General features: G+C 70.3%; 2 protein-coding genes across 3 annotated transcripts; both read right to left on the bottom strand.

The window, feature by feature from the left end:
• Nucleotides 1–389: 389 nt before the first annotated feature.
• RPS6KB2 (ribosomal protein S6 kinase B2) lies at nt 390–4,693 on the bottom strand. 2 transcript variants are annotated; one of them, XM_059474104.1, is made up of 15 exons: nt 4,589–4,693; nt 3,937–3,971; nt 3,671–3,791; nt 3,518–3,586; nt 3,304–3,451; nt 2,295–2,352; nt 2,114–2,214; nt 1,951–2,041; nt 1,780–1,870; nt 1,567–1,674; nt 1,424–1,486; nt 1,277–1,354; nt 1,089–1,196; nt 905–1,017; nt 390–590 (listed from the first exon to the last, which is right to left on the bottom strand). In XM_059474104.1, exons 1-15 carry the CDS (start codon nt 4,658–4,660, stop codon nt 422–424), a joined length of 1,425 nt encoding a protein of 474 aa, XP_059330087.1. In that variant the 5' UTR covers nt 4,661–4,693; the 3' UTR covers nt 390–421. The 2 variants fall into 2 exon arrangements, with proteins under 2 accessions (XP_059330087.1, XP_059330086.1); XM_059474103.1 differs by lacking the exon at nt 4,589–4,693 and having other exon boundaries at nt 3,937–4,274.
• Nucleotides 4,694–5,001: 308 nt separating this feature from the next.
• Nucleotides 5,002–12,680, bottom strand: CARNS1 (carnosine synthase 1). The gene is made up of 10 exons (XM_059474598.1): nt 12,638–12,680; nt 11,863–11,881; nt 11,236–11,467; nt 10,814–10,903; nt 10,115–10,602; nt 9,685–9,865; nt 9,044–9,129; nt 8,480–8,711; nt 8,133–8,404; nt 5,002–8,050 (listed from the first exon to the last, which is right to left on the bottom strand). Exons 2-10 carry the CDS (start codon nt 11,863–11,865, stop codon nt 6,824–6,826), a joined length of 2,811 nt encoding a protein of 936 aa, XP_059330581.1. The 5' UTR covers nt 11,866–11,881; nt 12,638–12,680; the 3' UTR covers nt 5,002–6,823.
• Between the last annotated feature and the right edge of the window lie 325 nt (nt 12,681–13,005).

Raw genomic sequence — 13,005 nt, 5'->3', positions numbered from 1 at the left:
GGAGCCAACAAACGGGTGTGGAAAGTGGGAGGAGCCTAAAACAGGGCGGGGCAGCACACAGGGGGTGGAGCCTGGACCCTCCCCTGGTGGGGCAACTCCCCCAGCCCCCCCAGCCCCAGCAGAGGGACCACCACAGCCTCAGCAAGTCCTTTATTGGCACACATCCAGCAGCAGGGCCACGCCCCAGGGGCCACACCCCAAAGGCCGTGCCCCGAGAGGGGCCACACCCAAAAGGCCACGCCCAGGGGGGCACACCCCTGGGGGGCCACACCCCTGGGTGTTCTCCCCGTGCCCCCAACCCCGGCGGGCAGGGGGCTGTGCCAGAGGGGGATGAGCCCCCCGGAGCACGAGCAGCACCGTGGGGTTCCCCCCACCCCATGGGGAGCACCAGGCCCCCCTAAACCCCCCACCCTCCCCACCCCTACCTGGCCACCCGCCCCCGGCCCCCCTTCTGCTTCTTGGCGCCCCCCGAGGGTTTGATGGGCAGGGGGGCCGTGCCCTCGGGCGGGGGCGCCTGGGGGGGCCCCAGCTCCATGGGGTCGCCTGGGGCCACCGGCTTGAACGCCTCGAAGGGGGAGAACTTCACAGGGCTGGGGGGGACACAGGAGGGGGTGATGGGGGTCAGACAGTGCCCATGGAGCTCCTTCCCCACCCTGGGAGGCCCCACCTCCCCCCATACTCCATGGACCTCCCCTACTCCCTCTTCACCCCCTTGGGGCCCACCCTGATTCCCAAAGCACCCCAAACTCTCACCCCACTGTCCCACAGCCTCTCTGTACCCCAGGATGGGACAGGTTGAGCCCCCCCATTGCACCCCCAGCACCGTCCCGTGTCCCCACCTTGGTGCCCACCCCAAAACCCCCATCCCAAAGCCCCACCCCAGGCACCCCCTGTGCGCCGGTACCTGACGGGGGTGCGGGGGCTGCTGTTGAGGCGGCGCGGGGAGCGCACCTTGGGCTGGAAGGAGAACCCCTCCTTGATGCTCTCCAGCACCGAGGGGGCCACGTAGGTGAAGCCCTGCGGGTTTGGGGGTGTCACGGGGGGGCCTGGCCGTGCCAGGGGTCCCCCCCGGGGCCGTGCCCCCCTACCAGGAAGGCCTGGTTGGCGCTCTCACTGATGGCGGCATCGTCGGGGCTGTCCACGGGGGTCTGGCGGGTGAAGCGCGTGTCGAACTGGCTCACGTCCTCCTCCGACTGCTGCGGGAACACGGAACACGGCGCCTGCTCCCACGGGGACCCCCAAAAACATTCCCAGCCTCCCCCCTCAGCCCCCGTACCAGGCAGGGTTTGAAGGGCGGGTCCAGCCTACGCGCCAGCAGGTCCTCCCAGTTGATGTGGCGGAAGAAAGGCTGTTTCTGTGGGGTTTGGGGGTGTCAGGCAGCATTCGGGGGGTGTCCCCTGGCACCCCCTGCCCAGCCCTGTACCTGCACATCAGCTGCATCACCAGGACCACCCCCAACCCTCTGGCTGGGGTTCCGCTTCAGGAACTGGAGAGAAACAGGGATAGAGATGGGAATGGCGGGAGGACCTACATAAATAAAGGTGGGGGAGGAAATTTGGGGGGCACCTTCTTGAGGAGGTCACGAGCGTCGGGCGTCAGGTAGGGCGGCAGCACCAGCTTCCCCTTGAGGATCTTGTCGATGGTCTTCTTGCGGTTCTCGGCAGTGAACGGCGGCTGTGGGGGCACAGGGGAGCCATGAGGAGCCAGGCGAGCCGAGGTCACCCCAGGATGTCCCCTCCAGTCCCCAGGGAGCAGGGAGGGAGCAGCGGTGGCACTTGCCGATCCGGTGAGCATGTCGTACATCAGGGCGCCCAGGCTCCACCAGTCCACCGCCCGGTTGTGCCCGCTCCGCACCAGGATCTCGGGGGCCCTGGGGGTACAGGGGGGCCCTGAGCGGATGGGGGGCCAGCACAGACCCCCCCAAATTCCCCCCAGCTGCATCCACCTCACATGTACTCGATGGTGCCGCAGAAAGTGTGGGTGACGGCCCCGTCGTGGATGGACTCCTTGCACAGCCCGAAGTCCGTCAGCTTGATGTGACCTGAGGGACGTGGGGGGGTTAGCAGTGCCCCCAGAAAACCCCCCAGGCTCCCCAGTTTGCCCCCAAACCCACCTTGGCTGTTGAGCATGATATTCTCCGGCTTAAGGTCCCGGTAGATGATGCCGTGGGAATGCAGGTGACCCAGGGCCAGCGTGATCTCGCTCAGGTAGAAGCTGCAGTGGGATTGGGGTGCCTGTGAGCCATGTTGGGGTGCCCACCCCGTTCACACCCACCACCACCACCTCATCCCTACCAGGCAGTGTCCTCCAGGAAGATCCCTTCCCGCTCCAGCTGCATGAAGAGCTCTCCACCTGCACAAAGAGCCCAAGAGGGACCCTCCTGAGCCATCCCTGGACACTCCTTAATCACCCCTGGGAACATCTGAGCCATCCTGGGAACATCTGAGCCATCCTGGGACACCCTTAAACCATCCCTGGACACCCTGAGCCATCCCTGGACACTCCTTAATCACCCCTGGGAACATCTGAGCCATCCTTGGACATCTTTAAACCACCCCAGAACCCCCTGAGCCAACCTTGGACACCCTTAAACCACCCCAGAACCCCCTAAGCCAACCTTGGACACTCTCCCTGGACACTGTAGCTATCCCAGGTCACGCTTTAACCATCCCTGGACAGCCTAAGCCACCCTTGGACACCCTCTCTGCACACTGCAGCCACCCCAGGTCACGCTTTAACCACCCCTGGACACCCTGAGCCATTCCTGGACCCCCTCCCTGGACACTGAGCCACCTCAGTTCCCACTTTAACCATCCCTGCACCCCCTGAGCCACCCCTGGACACTGTAGCCACCCCAGGTCATGTCTTAACCATCCCTGGACCCCCTGAGCCACCCCTGGACACCTTCCCTGGACACTGCAGCCACCCCAGGTCCCACTTTAACCATCCCTGGACCCCCTGAGCCACTCCTCGACATTCCCCTGGACATTGTAGCCACTCCAGGTCTCACTTTAACCATCCCTGGACACCCTGAGCCATCCCTGGACACTGCAGCCACCCCAGGTCACGCTTTAACCATCCCTGGACCCCCTGAGCCATTCCTAGACACTGTAACCACACCAGGTCACATTCTAACCATCCCTGGACACCCTGGACACCCTCCCTGGACAGTGTAGCCACCCCAAGTCACACTTTAACCATCCCTGGACACCCTGAGCCATTCCTGGAAGCCCTTGAGCTCCCCCTGGGACAATCTGCAGCCGTCCCTGGAGCAACCCCCGGCTGCCCCGGTCCCGCCCGCACCGCTGAGGCACTCCAGGATGAGGTAGAGCTTGCCGCCCGTCTGGAAGGCGTAGATGAGGTCCACGATGAAGGGGTGCTTGACGGCCTCCAGGATGTTCCTCTCGGCCCGGGTGTGCGCCGTGTCCTTGGCGTTGCAGGCGATCTTGGCCTGGGGGGGAGGCGGTGAGCGGGGGGGGGTCCCCGGGGGGGCGGGGGGGGGCCGGGGCGCCCCTACCTTCTTCAGGACCTTCATGGCGAAGATCTTGCCCGTGTTGGTGCCCTGCACTTTGCGCACCTGGAACACCTGGAAGGACGGGCGGGGAAGGTTGGGGACGCCCCGGGGGACACTGCAGCCCCCCCAGTGTCCCCGGCCCCGCCGTGTCCCCACCTTGCCGTAGCCACCCTTGCCCAGGACGCGGAGCAGCTCGAAGCAGTGCGGGCCGATGTGCTCGGGGCCGTTGTTGACGCTGCTCTCGGAAATCTCGATCTCTTCATAGTGTCCCACCGGCCTGGCGGGAGAGGGGGTGAGGGGGACAGTCCCCTGCCTGTCCCCCGCCTGTGCCCCGCCTGTCCCCTGCCTGTCCCCTGCCTGTCCCCCGCCTGTCCCCCGCCTGTCCCCTGCCTGCACACCCCCCGCAGGCTCTCCCCACTTACTCCAGGCCGTTTCCCCGCGGCTCCAGCTCCATCTCCTGCGGGAGGGAACTCGCGGTCAGAGTGAGCAGGGGACGCATGGCAGGTAGGGGACATATGGCAAGGAGGGGAGACACAGCACAGAGAGGACCCACGGCAGGGAGGGGACACATGACAAGGAGGGGACACGGCAGGCAGGACACGGGCACGGCACGGGCAGGACACGGCAGGACACGGCAGGACACGGCAGGACGCGGGCAGGACGCGGCAGCGCGGGGCGAGGCAGCGCCGAGCCGGCCCAGCCGGATGTTTTGGGGCCGAGGCCGGGCCCTGCCCAGCGGGAGCCGCCCGCTGCCCGCCCGGGATCCGCGGCTGCCCCCGGTGCCCCGGCACCCCGTCCCCGCGGACACCCGGCTGCACCCCCGTCCCGCCGCCGCCGGGACCCCGGTCACTGCCCTGCCGCCGTCCCCCCCAAGCCCCTGCCCGCCGCTCACGGCACCGAGCGGACCCCCTGCACCCCGACACGCCGCTCCCACCGTCCCCACCGCGCCCCGGTGCCGCTCGCCGCCTCCACCCCCGTCCCGCTGCCGGTGCCCCCCGTCCCCGCGGCGCCCCCCGCCCCAGCCCCGGTGCCGGCGGCAGCCCCGGTGCCCCCCGCGCCCCGCTGCCGGCTCACGGCGCCCAGCTCGGGCTCGTCCCCGTCGCTGCCCTCCTCGGTCTCCAGGTCGATGTCGAACACCCCCGCCATGACGGCGCCGTGCCGGGACCCCCGGGGACCCGCCCCGATGGCCACGCCCCCAGCGCGGCCACGCCCCCGCCACGCCCCCGTGTCACCGCCTTATCGGGGCCCCGGGGAACCCGCGCGCTGGCCACGCCCGCGGCCACGCCCCTCCCGCGGCCACGCCCCCCGCGCGTCACCGGGGTGTCCCCAGCGCGGGGGACACGGGGACAGGGGGTCCCGGGGGTGGCGCAGGAACAGCACAGAGACAGCGCGGCCGCTCACAGCCTTTACTGGGGACCCCGGCCCGCCACGCCCCCTGCGCCGCGCTGACGTCAGCGGCGCCGCCGTGACGTCAGAGGAGGGGCAGGAAGAGAGGCGGACACCCCCGTGACCCCACGTGGGGATCCCGGTGGGGGTTTGAAGGCACAAGTGGGGCTGCGGGGCACCGGCCTGGTTGTGGGGTCACTGGGGTGGGTGTGGGGTCACTGCTGCTGCTGCGGGGGCTGCGTGTTGGTGTAGGGTCGCTGGTGTTGGTGTAGGGTCGCTGGTGTTGGTGTAGGGTCTCTGGTGTTATTGTAGGGCCAGGGGCACTGCAGGAGCTGGGTGTTATTGTAGGGTCTCTGCTGTTATTGTAGGGTCAGGGGCACTGCAGGGACTGGGGTTTGTTGGAGGGTTTTAGGCACTACAGTGGCTGTGTGTTATTGCAGGCTCTCAGGCGCTACAGGGGCTCTGTGTTATTGTAGGATCTCTGGTGTTATTGTAGGGTCGCGAGGGCTGTAGGATGTGGGTGTTATTGCAGGGTCTCTGCTGTTATTGTAGGGTCAGGGCACTGCAGGGCTCTGTGTTAGAGTGGGGTGGCTGGTGTTGTTGTAGGATCTCGGGCATTACAGGGGCTGGGTGTTAGTGTGGGGTCACCGGTGTTACTGTAGGGCCTCCCCAGTGACAGCCCTATATCACATCACACAAGTCTTCCCAGAGGATTTCTGAGCTGCACCAGTGAGTCCCTGGGTGCCCCTCTGTTGTTGTAGGGTCCGTGGTGCAGGTCTATCACTGTAGGGTCTCCCCATGCCAGTTTGTTATTGTGGGGTCCCCCTTTCAGTGTATGCTGCTGTAGGGTCTCCCCTAAACTCGGGTTTGTTACTGTGGGTTCTCCCCATTTGTTATTGTGGGGTTTTCCCTTCCCAGGTGTCACTGTGGGGCCTCCCCACCTCAGTCTGTTACTGTGGCGTCTCCCCTTGCTGGTGTGTTATTGTGGGGTCTCTCCACGTTTCTTTGTTATTATGTGATGTCCCAATAATTCGTTGTCATTATGGGGTCTCCCTCCCCATAACGGTTTGTTCCTGTGGGGTGTCCCCATGCCAGCAGGTGCCAACACCTCACGTGTCACCTGCTGCTCTCATGGGGTGGCCTGGCTGCCTCGGGGGTCCTGGCTGCCCCACCCTGGGGGTGGCACGGGGACAGCAGGGGACAGTGTCCCCCCTGTGTGTCCCCAGGCATGGGACAGACCCCCAGCTTCAGGGACAGACTTTAGGGACAGGGCAGAAGGGACAGGGAGGGATGTTGGGAAGCGGGGAATGGGGTGCTGGGCAGGGGGATGGGGTGCTGGGGTAATGGAGGGATGCCAGGGGATGGGGTGCCTGGACTGGGAGAGGGGGAATTTTCAGGTGAGGGGTGTCAGTGTGATCAGGAAGTGACAGGATGGACGGGGACGCCAGGGAATGTGGTGCCAGGACATGGGGGATGCCAGGAATTGGGGTGTCAGAGTAGTGGGGGATGCCAGGAGATGGGGTTTCAGGATGTCAGGGGATGGAGTGCCAGGTTAATGGGAGGATCCCAGTGGATGGGATGCCAGGGTGCCAGGGGATGGAGTTCCAGGAGAGTCGGGGGATGCCAGGGGATGGGCTGCCAGGTTAATGGGAGGATCCCAGTGGATGGGATGTCAGGATGTCAGGGGATGGGCTGCCAGGGGAGCGAGGGGATGCCAGGGGATGGAGTGCCAGGACATGGGAATGCCAGGCAATGGGGTGGCAGGGCAGGTGCCTGGGATCCAGGGCGGTGTGGGGCTGCCAGGACATGGTGTGCCAGGCCAGGGGTGCCGGGGGGATGCCGGGGAGGGGCGGCGGGGCGGCGGGAGCGGTGCCGGTGTGCCGGGGCACGCATTCCCCCGCTCTCCCCGCTGCCTGCCCGGCGCTATTTGAAGTGGGACAAGAAATGCTCCACGGGATACCGCGGCGAGTCGATGCCCAGCCCCTGGCAGAGCCCCAGCAGGCGCTCGCAGGCCTCGGCCAGCGTGGCCCCGGCGCACGCCACGCTCAGCAGCGGCTCCTCGTACTCGCCGGCGCCCTCGGGCTCCTCGAAGAGCCGGTTGAGGCGGACGAGCCCGCGGCCGTGCAGCTCCCGCAGAGCCTCCATGCCGCCGCCGCCCGCCAGGGAGTCACCGTGCTCCGAGGCCAGGCACATCACCCCGGCCAGGTGCGTGCGGGCCGCGGGCCGGGCGGGCAGCACGGGCGGCACCCCCAGCGCCACCAGCACGGCGGCCAGCAGCAGGTCGGGGCCGTAGACCTCGCGGATCCAGTCGCGCAGGTAGAAGCCCCCCATGCGGGGGTTGATCTCCAGCAGGCGCGGCCCCGCCGGGCCCAGCTTGAGCTCCACGTTGAAGACGCCGTCGCGCAGCCCGCAGGCCCGGCAGCACTGCAGCGCCGCCCGCACCAGCTGCGCCTGCCGGTCGGCGGGCAGGCAGGAGGGCAGGCACGCCGCCGTCTCCAGGAAGGCGGGGACGCGCGTGGGGCCGTTGTCCGACACCCAGGCGCCCAGCAGCCGCCCGTCGAAGACCACCAGGTCCACGTCGTGCTCGGTGCCCGGCACGTACTCCATGAGCAGCATGGCGTTGCCCCAGCCCAGCCCGATGCCCGGGTGGTCGGCGTCGTCGCGCAGGTCCCTCCAGAGGCGGGCGGCGTGAGCGTGGCACTGCCCGGCGTTCTCCACCAGCCGCACGCCCACGCCGCCCGCGCCGAACTCCAGCTTGGCCACGGCGGGGAAGGGCACGGCGCCCGCCGCCCGCTCCACGTCGCCGTGGCTCCGCAGGCGGCGGCAGGGCACGGCGAAGGCGGCGGGCGGCGGGCGGCCGCGGCGGCAGCGCTGCAGGTGCCGGTGCGTGCGGCTCTTCTGCTTGGCCACCCGCACGGCGGCGGGCGCGGGGCCGCGCAGCCCCAGCCCCTGGCACACCAGCGCCGCCAGGACCACGCAGTCGTCCCAGTAGGAGAGGCAGGCGTGGGGCCGCAGCCCCCGGGAGCGCAGCAGCTCCAGCACCCGCTCCGCGTGCTCCTCGTCGCGCCGGTGCTCCCGGCTGTCGTAGGGCAGGAAGGTCTGCACCAGCCCCGCCGCGAAGTGCTCCGGGTCCGACTCCACCAGGTGGATCTGCGGCCGCGGAGAGGCGTCACGGGGGCACGGCCGGCCCCTCACCGGGCTGTGCCGTCCCCCGGCACCCCGAGCCCCTCACCCTCAGCCCGTAGTCGCGGGCCGCCTCCCACACGAAGCTCTTGCTGACGCCGCCGGCCCCGATGAGCAGGATGTCCTTGCCCTCGACCAGGTGTCGCTGCGCCCGGTGCAGCATGGCCTCGGCCAGCAGCCGCGGCACGTCCCCGCGGGGCTCGCCCACGCCGCGCCCCATGGCCTCGGCCAGCGCGCACGTCTCCAGGCACCGCTGCCCGTTCGCGGCCAGCGCCACCAGCTCCAGCGCCTCATCCACGCACGCCAGCAGGAAATCCACGCCTGGGGACGGTGACGGCGCGCTCAGCACCGCGGGGTGACCGCGGGCACCGGCGGTGTCACCCGCGCCGTGCTCACCAAGGATGTCGGTGCGGGCCCGGTCCCCGCCGCGCTGCTGCGGGCTCAGCTCGGCCTCGCTGGCCAGCAGGGCGGCCGCGGCGGCCTCGGTGGCCTCCCGCAGCCGCGTGGCCAGCGCCTGTCGCTGCCCGGGGGCCGCCACCCCGCACTGCTGCAGGCCGGAGTCCAGGCCCTGCGGCAGCGCCGCGCCGTGGCGCACCGGGCTCTCCGCGCGTCCCACGGCGCAGGCCACCTGTGCGTGGGGACACGGGGACACCCACGTGCGTGGGGACACCGGCTGCCACCGGCGTATGGGTGCCAACCCATAGCCTGGGGACGCAGCTGCCACCAGGGCATAGGGACGTGGGGGTGACACATTGACCCAAGGCGTGGGTGTGGGTGGCCACCAGTCCTGGGGACACACCAGGGCACGGGGACATGGACAGGCACACAGGGCATAACACACAGATTACCACAGCCTCCCACCACAGCTGGGGGACATACGGGGCCACCAGGACACGGGGACAGCCATCGTAGGCTGGGAACATACAGAGCCCCCACACGGGGTGTGGGGACAGGCCGTACCTGGCAGAGCTGGGGCCGGTCCCCCCAGGACCTGCAGACGAGGGTGCAGATGCGCAGGGCCATGGGCAGCCGCGGGGCTGGGCTGCCTGGGGGGCAAGGGACAGGGCAGGCACGGCCGCCATGCGGGGAAGGGGCCGCCCTGCCCCACCTCCCCCTCCTCCTCCTCCTCCTCCGGGGTCTTTTGGGGCTCCCTGTGGCACCGCGGTGGCCCCGGCCAAGCCCAGCCCCAGGGAATGAGGGGTGCAGCATGGCCACTGTCATCCCCAGCCCCACGGGACTGTGGGGAGTCAGAGGGGGTCACCCCAACACCCTGCCCAGCCCAGGGCACCGTGGGGGTCCAGGGTGACTTTCCCTCCCACCACAGAGGACAATGGGGGTCCAGGGTGACCTTCCCCACCTCTCCCCATGGGTCTATGGGGGTCCAAGGTGGCGATCTGTCCCCCACCCCTAACCCAGGGGACCGTGGGTGTGACCCTCGTGCCCTCCCCCAGGACCCCACTAATTTGGGCACCCCGATGGCCGCCACCCACCCGCCCCAGGGCACAGACACGCGGCCGGCACAGCTGCAGGGACCCGTGGGACCCCGGGGGTCTCTTCCCCCCCCTCCCAGGGTGGTGGGCGCCCGAGGGCGGGGGCCTTACGTGGGGGGGGCACGGGCAGGCGGGCGGTGGGCACCATGGCCTCCAGCAGGACGCTGTCCTCCTCCGTCAGCCCCCGGAGCCGGGCACCCACCGCCTGCGCCACCGCCGCGCCCTCCTCCTTCCTGTGGGTGCTGCGGGCGCCTGTCCCCCGCCACCGCCACCCCGCCGGCCGCACCACCACCTGCGGGCACCTCCGTGTCACCCCGTGCCACCCTGTGCCACCTGCACCCATCCCTGTCACCCTGTGCCACCCCACCCCCTGCACCCACCCCTGTCACCCTGTGCCACCCCACCCCCAGCACCCACCCCTGTCACCCCATGCCCCCCAGTGCCACCTGGTCGCCACCCTCACAGCCACCCCACCCCGTGCTCCTCGCTGTCCCCCAGCGCACCCCGGCGCCACCAGCGCCGCCCGCCCTGCCGTGCCCACCTGGCCGTAGGGCTCCATGGCGGTGCCCCCCAGGAAGGCGCCCACCTCCTCCTGCACCAGGCTCTGCTGGCCCTGCGGGTCCTGCAGCCTCACCAGCCTCACGCCGGGGGCCGCGGGCAGGGCGGGCAGGTCCCCCCTGGTGCCCAGCACGAAGGCCAGCGTGGGGGGCACGGGCAGGTTGGCACGAGCCGCCAGCACCCAGCGGGCGAGCAGCGCGTCCTCCAGGCGGTGGGCGAGCGGCACCGAGCCCCCCGTGGGGCAGTCCAGGTCACGGGCCAGCTCGCCCACCCAGCCGCCCTCGGGGTCCCCCGGCGCGAAGGTGCCCGTCACGTAGTTGGCACGGCGGGGTGGCACGAAGCTCTCCAGGGCGCTGTGCCCCCCCACCTTGAAGGAGACGCCCCGGGAGAGCAGCAGGGACCAGGCGCCCGGGCACGACTCCGATGGCACCCGGCTGGCCCAGGAGGGGGACAGGCACAGCACCATGGCACCTGCGGGTGGGCACGGCGGTGGGCACGGTGGTGGGCACCCCCTGCCCCAAACTGCCCCCCAAGGGAGCGGTGCTGGGGGTAGGGCACGTGCTGCTGAACTGGTGTGTACTGGGATTAACGGGAGACGGGGGGCTGCTGCTGCCCTGCTCCCCTGCCTCAGTTTCCCTCACAGTAGCACAGGCGGGTGTGGGCACAAGGGGATGGCACCCACCTGGGCAGCGGGTGCCACCCTCCAGCAGGACGGGCAGGAAGGGGATGGGCGAGCCCAGGATGCAAACGGTCATGTCCAGCGGGCCAAATCCTGCCAGGAAGGGAAGGGTTAACAGCCTCGGGATGGCAACCCTGGCGCCACCCTGCCCGTGGCACCCCTGTTTGGCTGGGAGCCCCCAAACCCCCTGTGTCCCTAGCCTGGCACCGCATCCCCATTGCCACCCTTATCCCTGCCACCCCCGTGTCCCCAGCATGGCACAGAGTCCACATCACTCTCCCTGCCACCCCCGTGCCTCAGCCTGGCACCGAGCCCATAACCCTTATCCCTGCCACCCCCGTGTCCCAGCCTGGCACCGAGCCCATAACCCTTATCCCTGCCACCCCCGTGTCCCAGCCTGGCACAGCGCTCCCCGTGTCCCCAACCCGTGCGGGGCTCCGCAGAGCAGTCCAGCGTGGGGGGCAGCCCCTCCTGGCACAGGGCGCTCTGGAGCCGCTCGTAGGCGTGGGTGGCACCGTCGGGGTCCCCGCTGTCCCCGGGCACTTCGCCATCGGGGGCCTCGTCCTCCAGCCAGCCGGGGCACAGCGCCTCGGGCCCTGCCCACTGCTGCTCCTCGGGGCTGGGCACCCGCTCCGGGCTCGCCTGGGGCGTCGAGAGCTGCGGGAGCAGGGACAGGGCTGGCACGGGGCTGGCACGGCGGTAAGGGGGTGCTCTGGGGCTGGCGTGGGGTTAGGGGCTGTCACGGGGCTGTCACGGGTCCGGCACGGAGCTGGCACGGGGACAGAGCCCTGGTGGGCGCGGGGGGTTGGCACCGTGGGGCTGGGGGGCTGCGGGCGCCGGGCACGGCGCCACCGCCTCGGGGACAGCGGGGCAGCAGTGCCAGCCGCCGGGGCCGCCAGCTCCGGGACAAAGCGTCCCCTTGTCCCCGCGGGGTCACGCGGCGGGTGGGCACAGCACGCCGCGCTGCCCGCTGCCCCGCGCCAGTGCCCGGCACCGCCGGGACCCGGGATGGGCACCCACCTCCGCCCGGACCCGCACCCGGGGCCACTCACCATCCTGGTGGCAGAGGGGCTGCAAGAGAAGGACAGGCAGAGTCAGCGCGGCTCCCCGGGGACATGCCACCCTCCCCGGCCGCCCCCGGCCGTGCTGGAGCCCCAACCCAGCTCCCGGGGGGGGACCCGTCCTGCGGCACCCGCCAGAGCCTGGCACGCTCCCTGGGCACACCTCGGTGCCAGCTGCGGTGTCTTCAGGTTGTCCCCTCAGTGCTAGTCCCAGTGTCCCCAGACTGACCCCTCGGTGCCAGCCCCTGTGGCCCCAGCTTGTCTCCTCGTTGGCGGGTCTGGTGGCCCCAGATTGACCCCTTGGTGCCAGTCGCGGTGGCCTCAGGTCGTCCCCTCGGTGCCAGCCCCGGTGGCACCTCCGGCTTAGTGTAATCCCGTGCCAGCTCAGCACAGCCGGGGGCACCTCCCCGTCCCGGGGGTGCCAAGGTGCCCTGGGGGTGCAGACCCGGGGACAGGGGTGTCCCCACCCCCCCCGGGTGTCCCCGCTCCCAGCAGGTGCCACCGCGGCAGAGCTGGGCACAGAGGGAAACTGAGGCACGGAGCTGAGCGGTGCCCGCTGGCAGCCAGGCTGTCCCCAAGCCCGGCACCCGGTGACAGCGTTGGGGACGCACGGCTCGGCGGCGTGGCACGAGGATCCCCCAAAACCCATTCGCGGGGGTCCCTCAAAGCCCGCGCCCGCCCCAGCCGCGGGCCCGCCCTGTCCCCTCCATCCCGGCTGGGAGGTGCTGCGCTGTCCCCAGGCTGGGACAGCGGTGTCGCCCGGTACCTTGGGGTGGGAGCCGCGGCCTGAGAGCGCGCAGGGGACGAGGGCTCGGGGACGCCTGGCACAGGGGACACCGGCCGGTCTGGCCTTTAAACCCCCCCCGCGCCACCCCGGGGTGCCAACCCCCGGCCCCGTGCCCCGGATTAGGCGACACAGAGCCCCATTGTCCCCTCTGCCACCTCGCGCCAGGCGCTGGCACCCCTGTCCGTGTCCCTGTCCCCGTCAGCGGCGAGCTGCCTCAGCGGGAGCCGGGGGGTGGCTCGGCCTGGCGGGGCTCTCCTGTCCCCCTGTCCCGCGTCCCCTGCCCGGGCACGCCCCTCGCCCTCCCCCCTTGCTGTCCCCCTGTCCCCAGCGCGGCGCAGCTGCCAGCA

The sequence above is a fragment of the Ammospiza nelsoni genome, chromosome 6 (genome assembly GCF_027579445.1).
Source record: "Ammospiza nelsoni isolate bAmmNel1 chromosome 6, bAmmNel1.pri, whole genome shotgun sequence".
NCBI classification, from domain to species: Eukaryota; Metazoa; Chordata; class Aves; order Passeriformes; family Passerellidae; genus Ammospiza; species Ammospiza nelsoni.
This window is presented reverse-complemented; position numbering and strand designations above follow the sequence as displayed.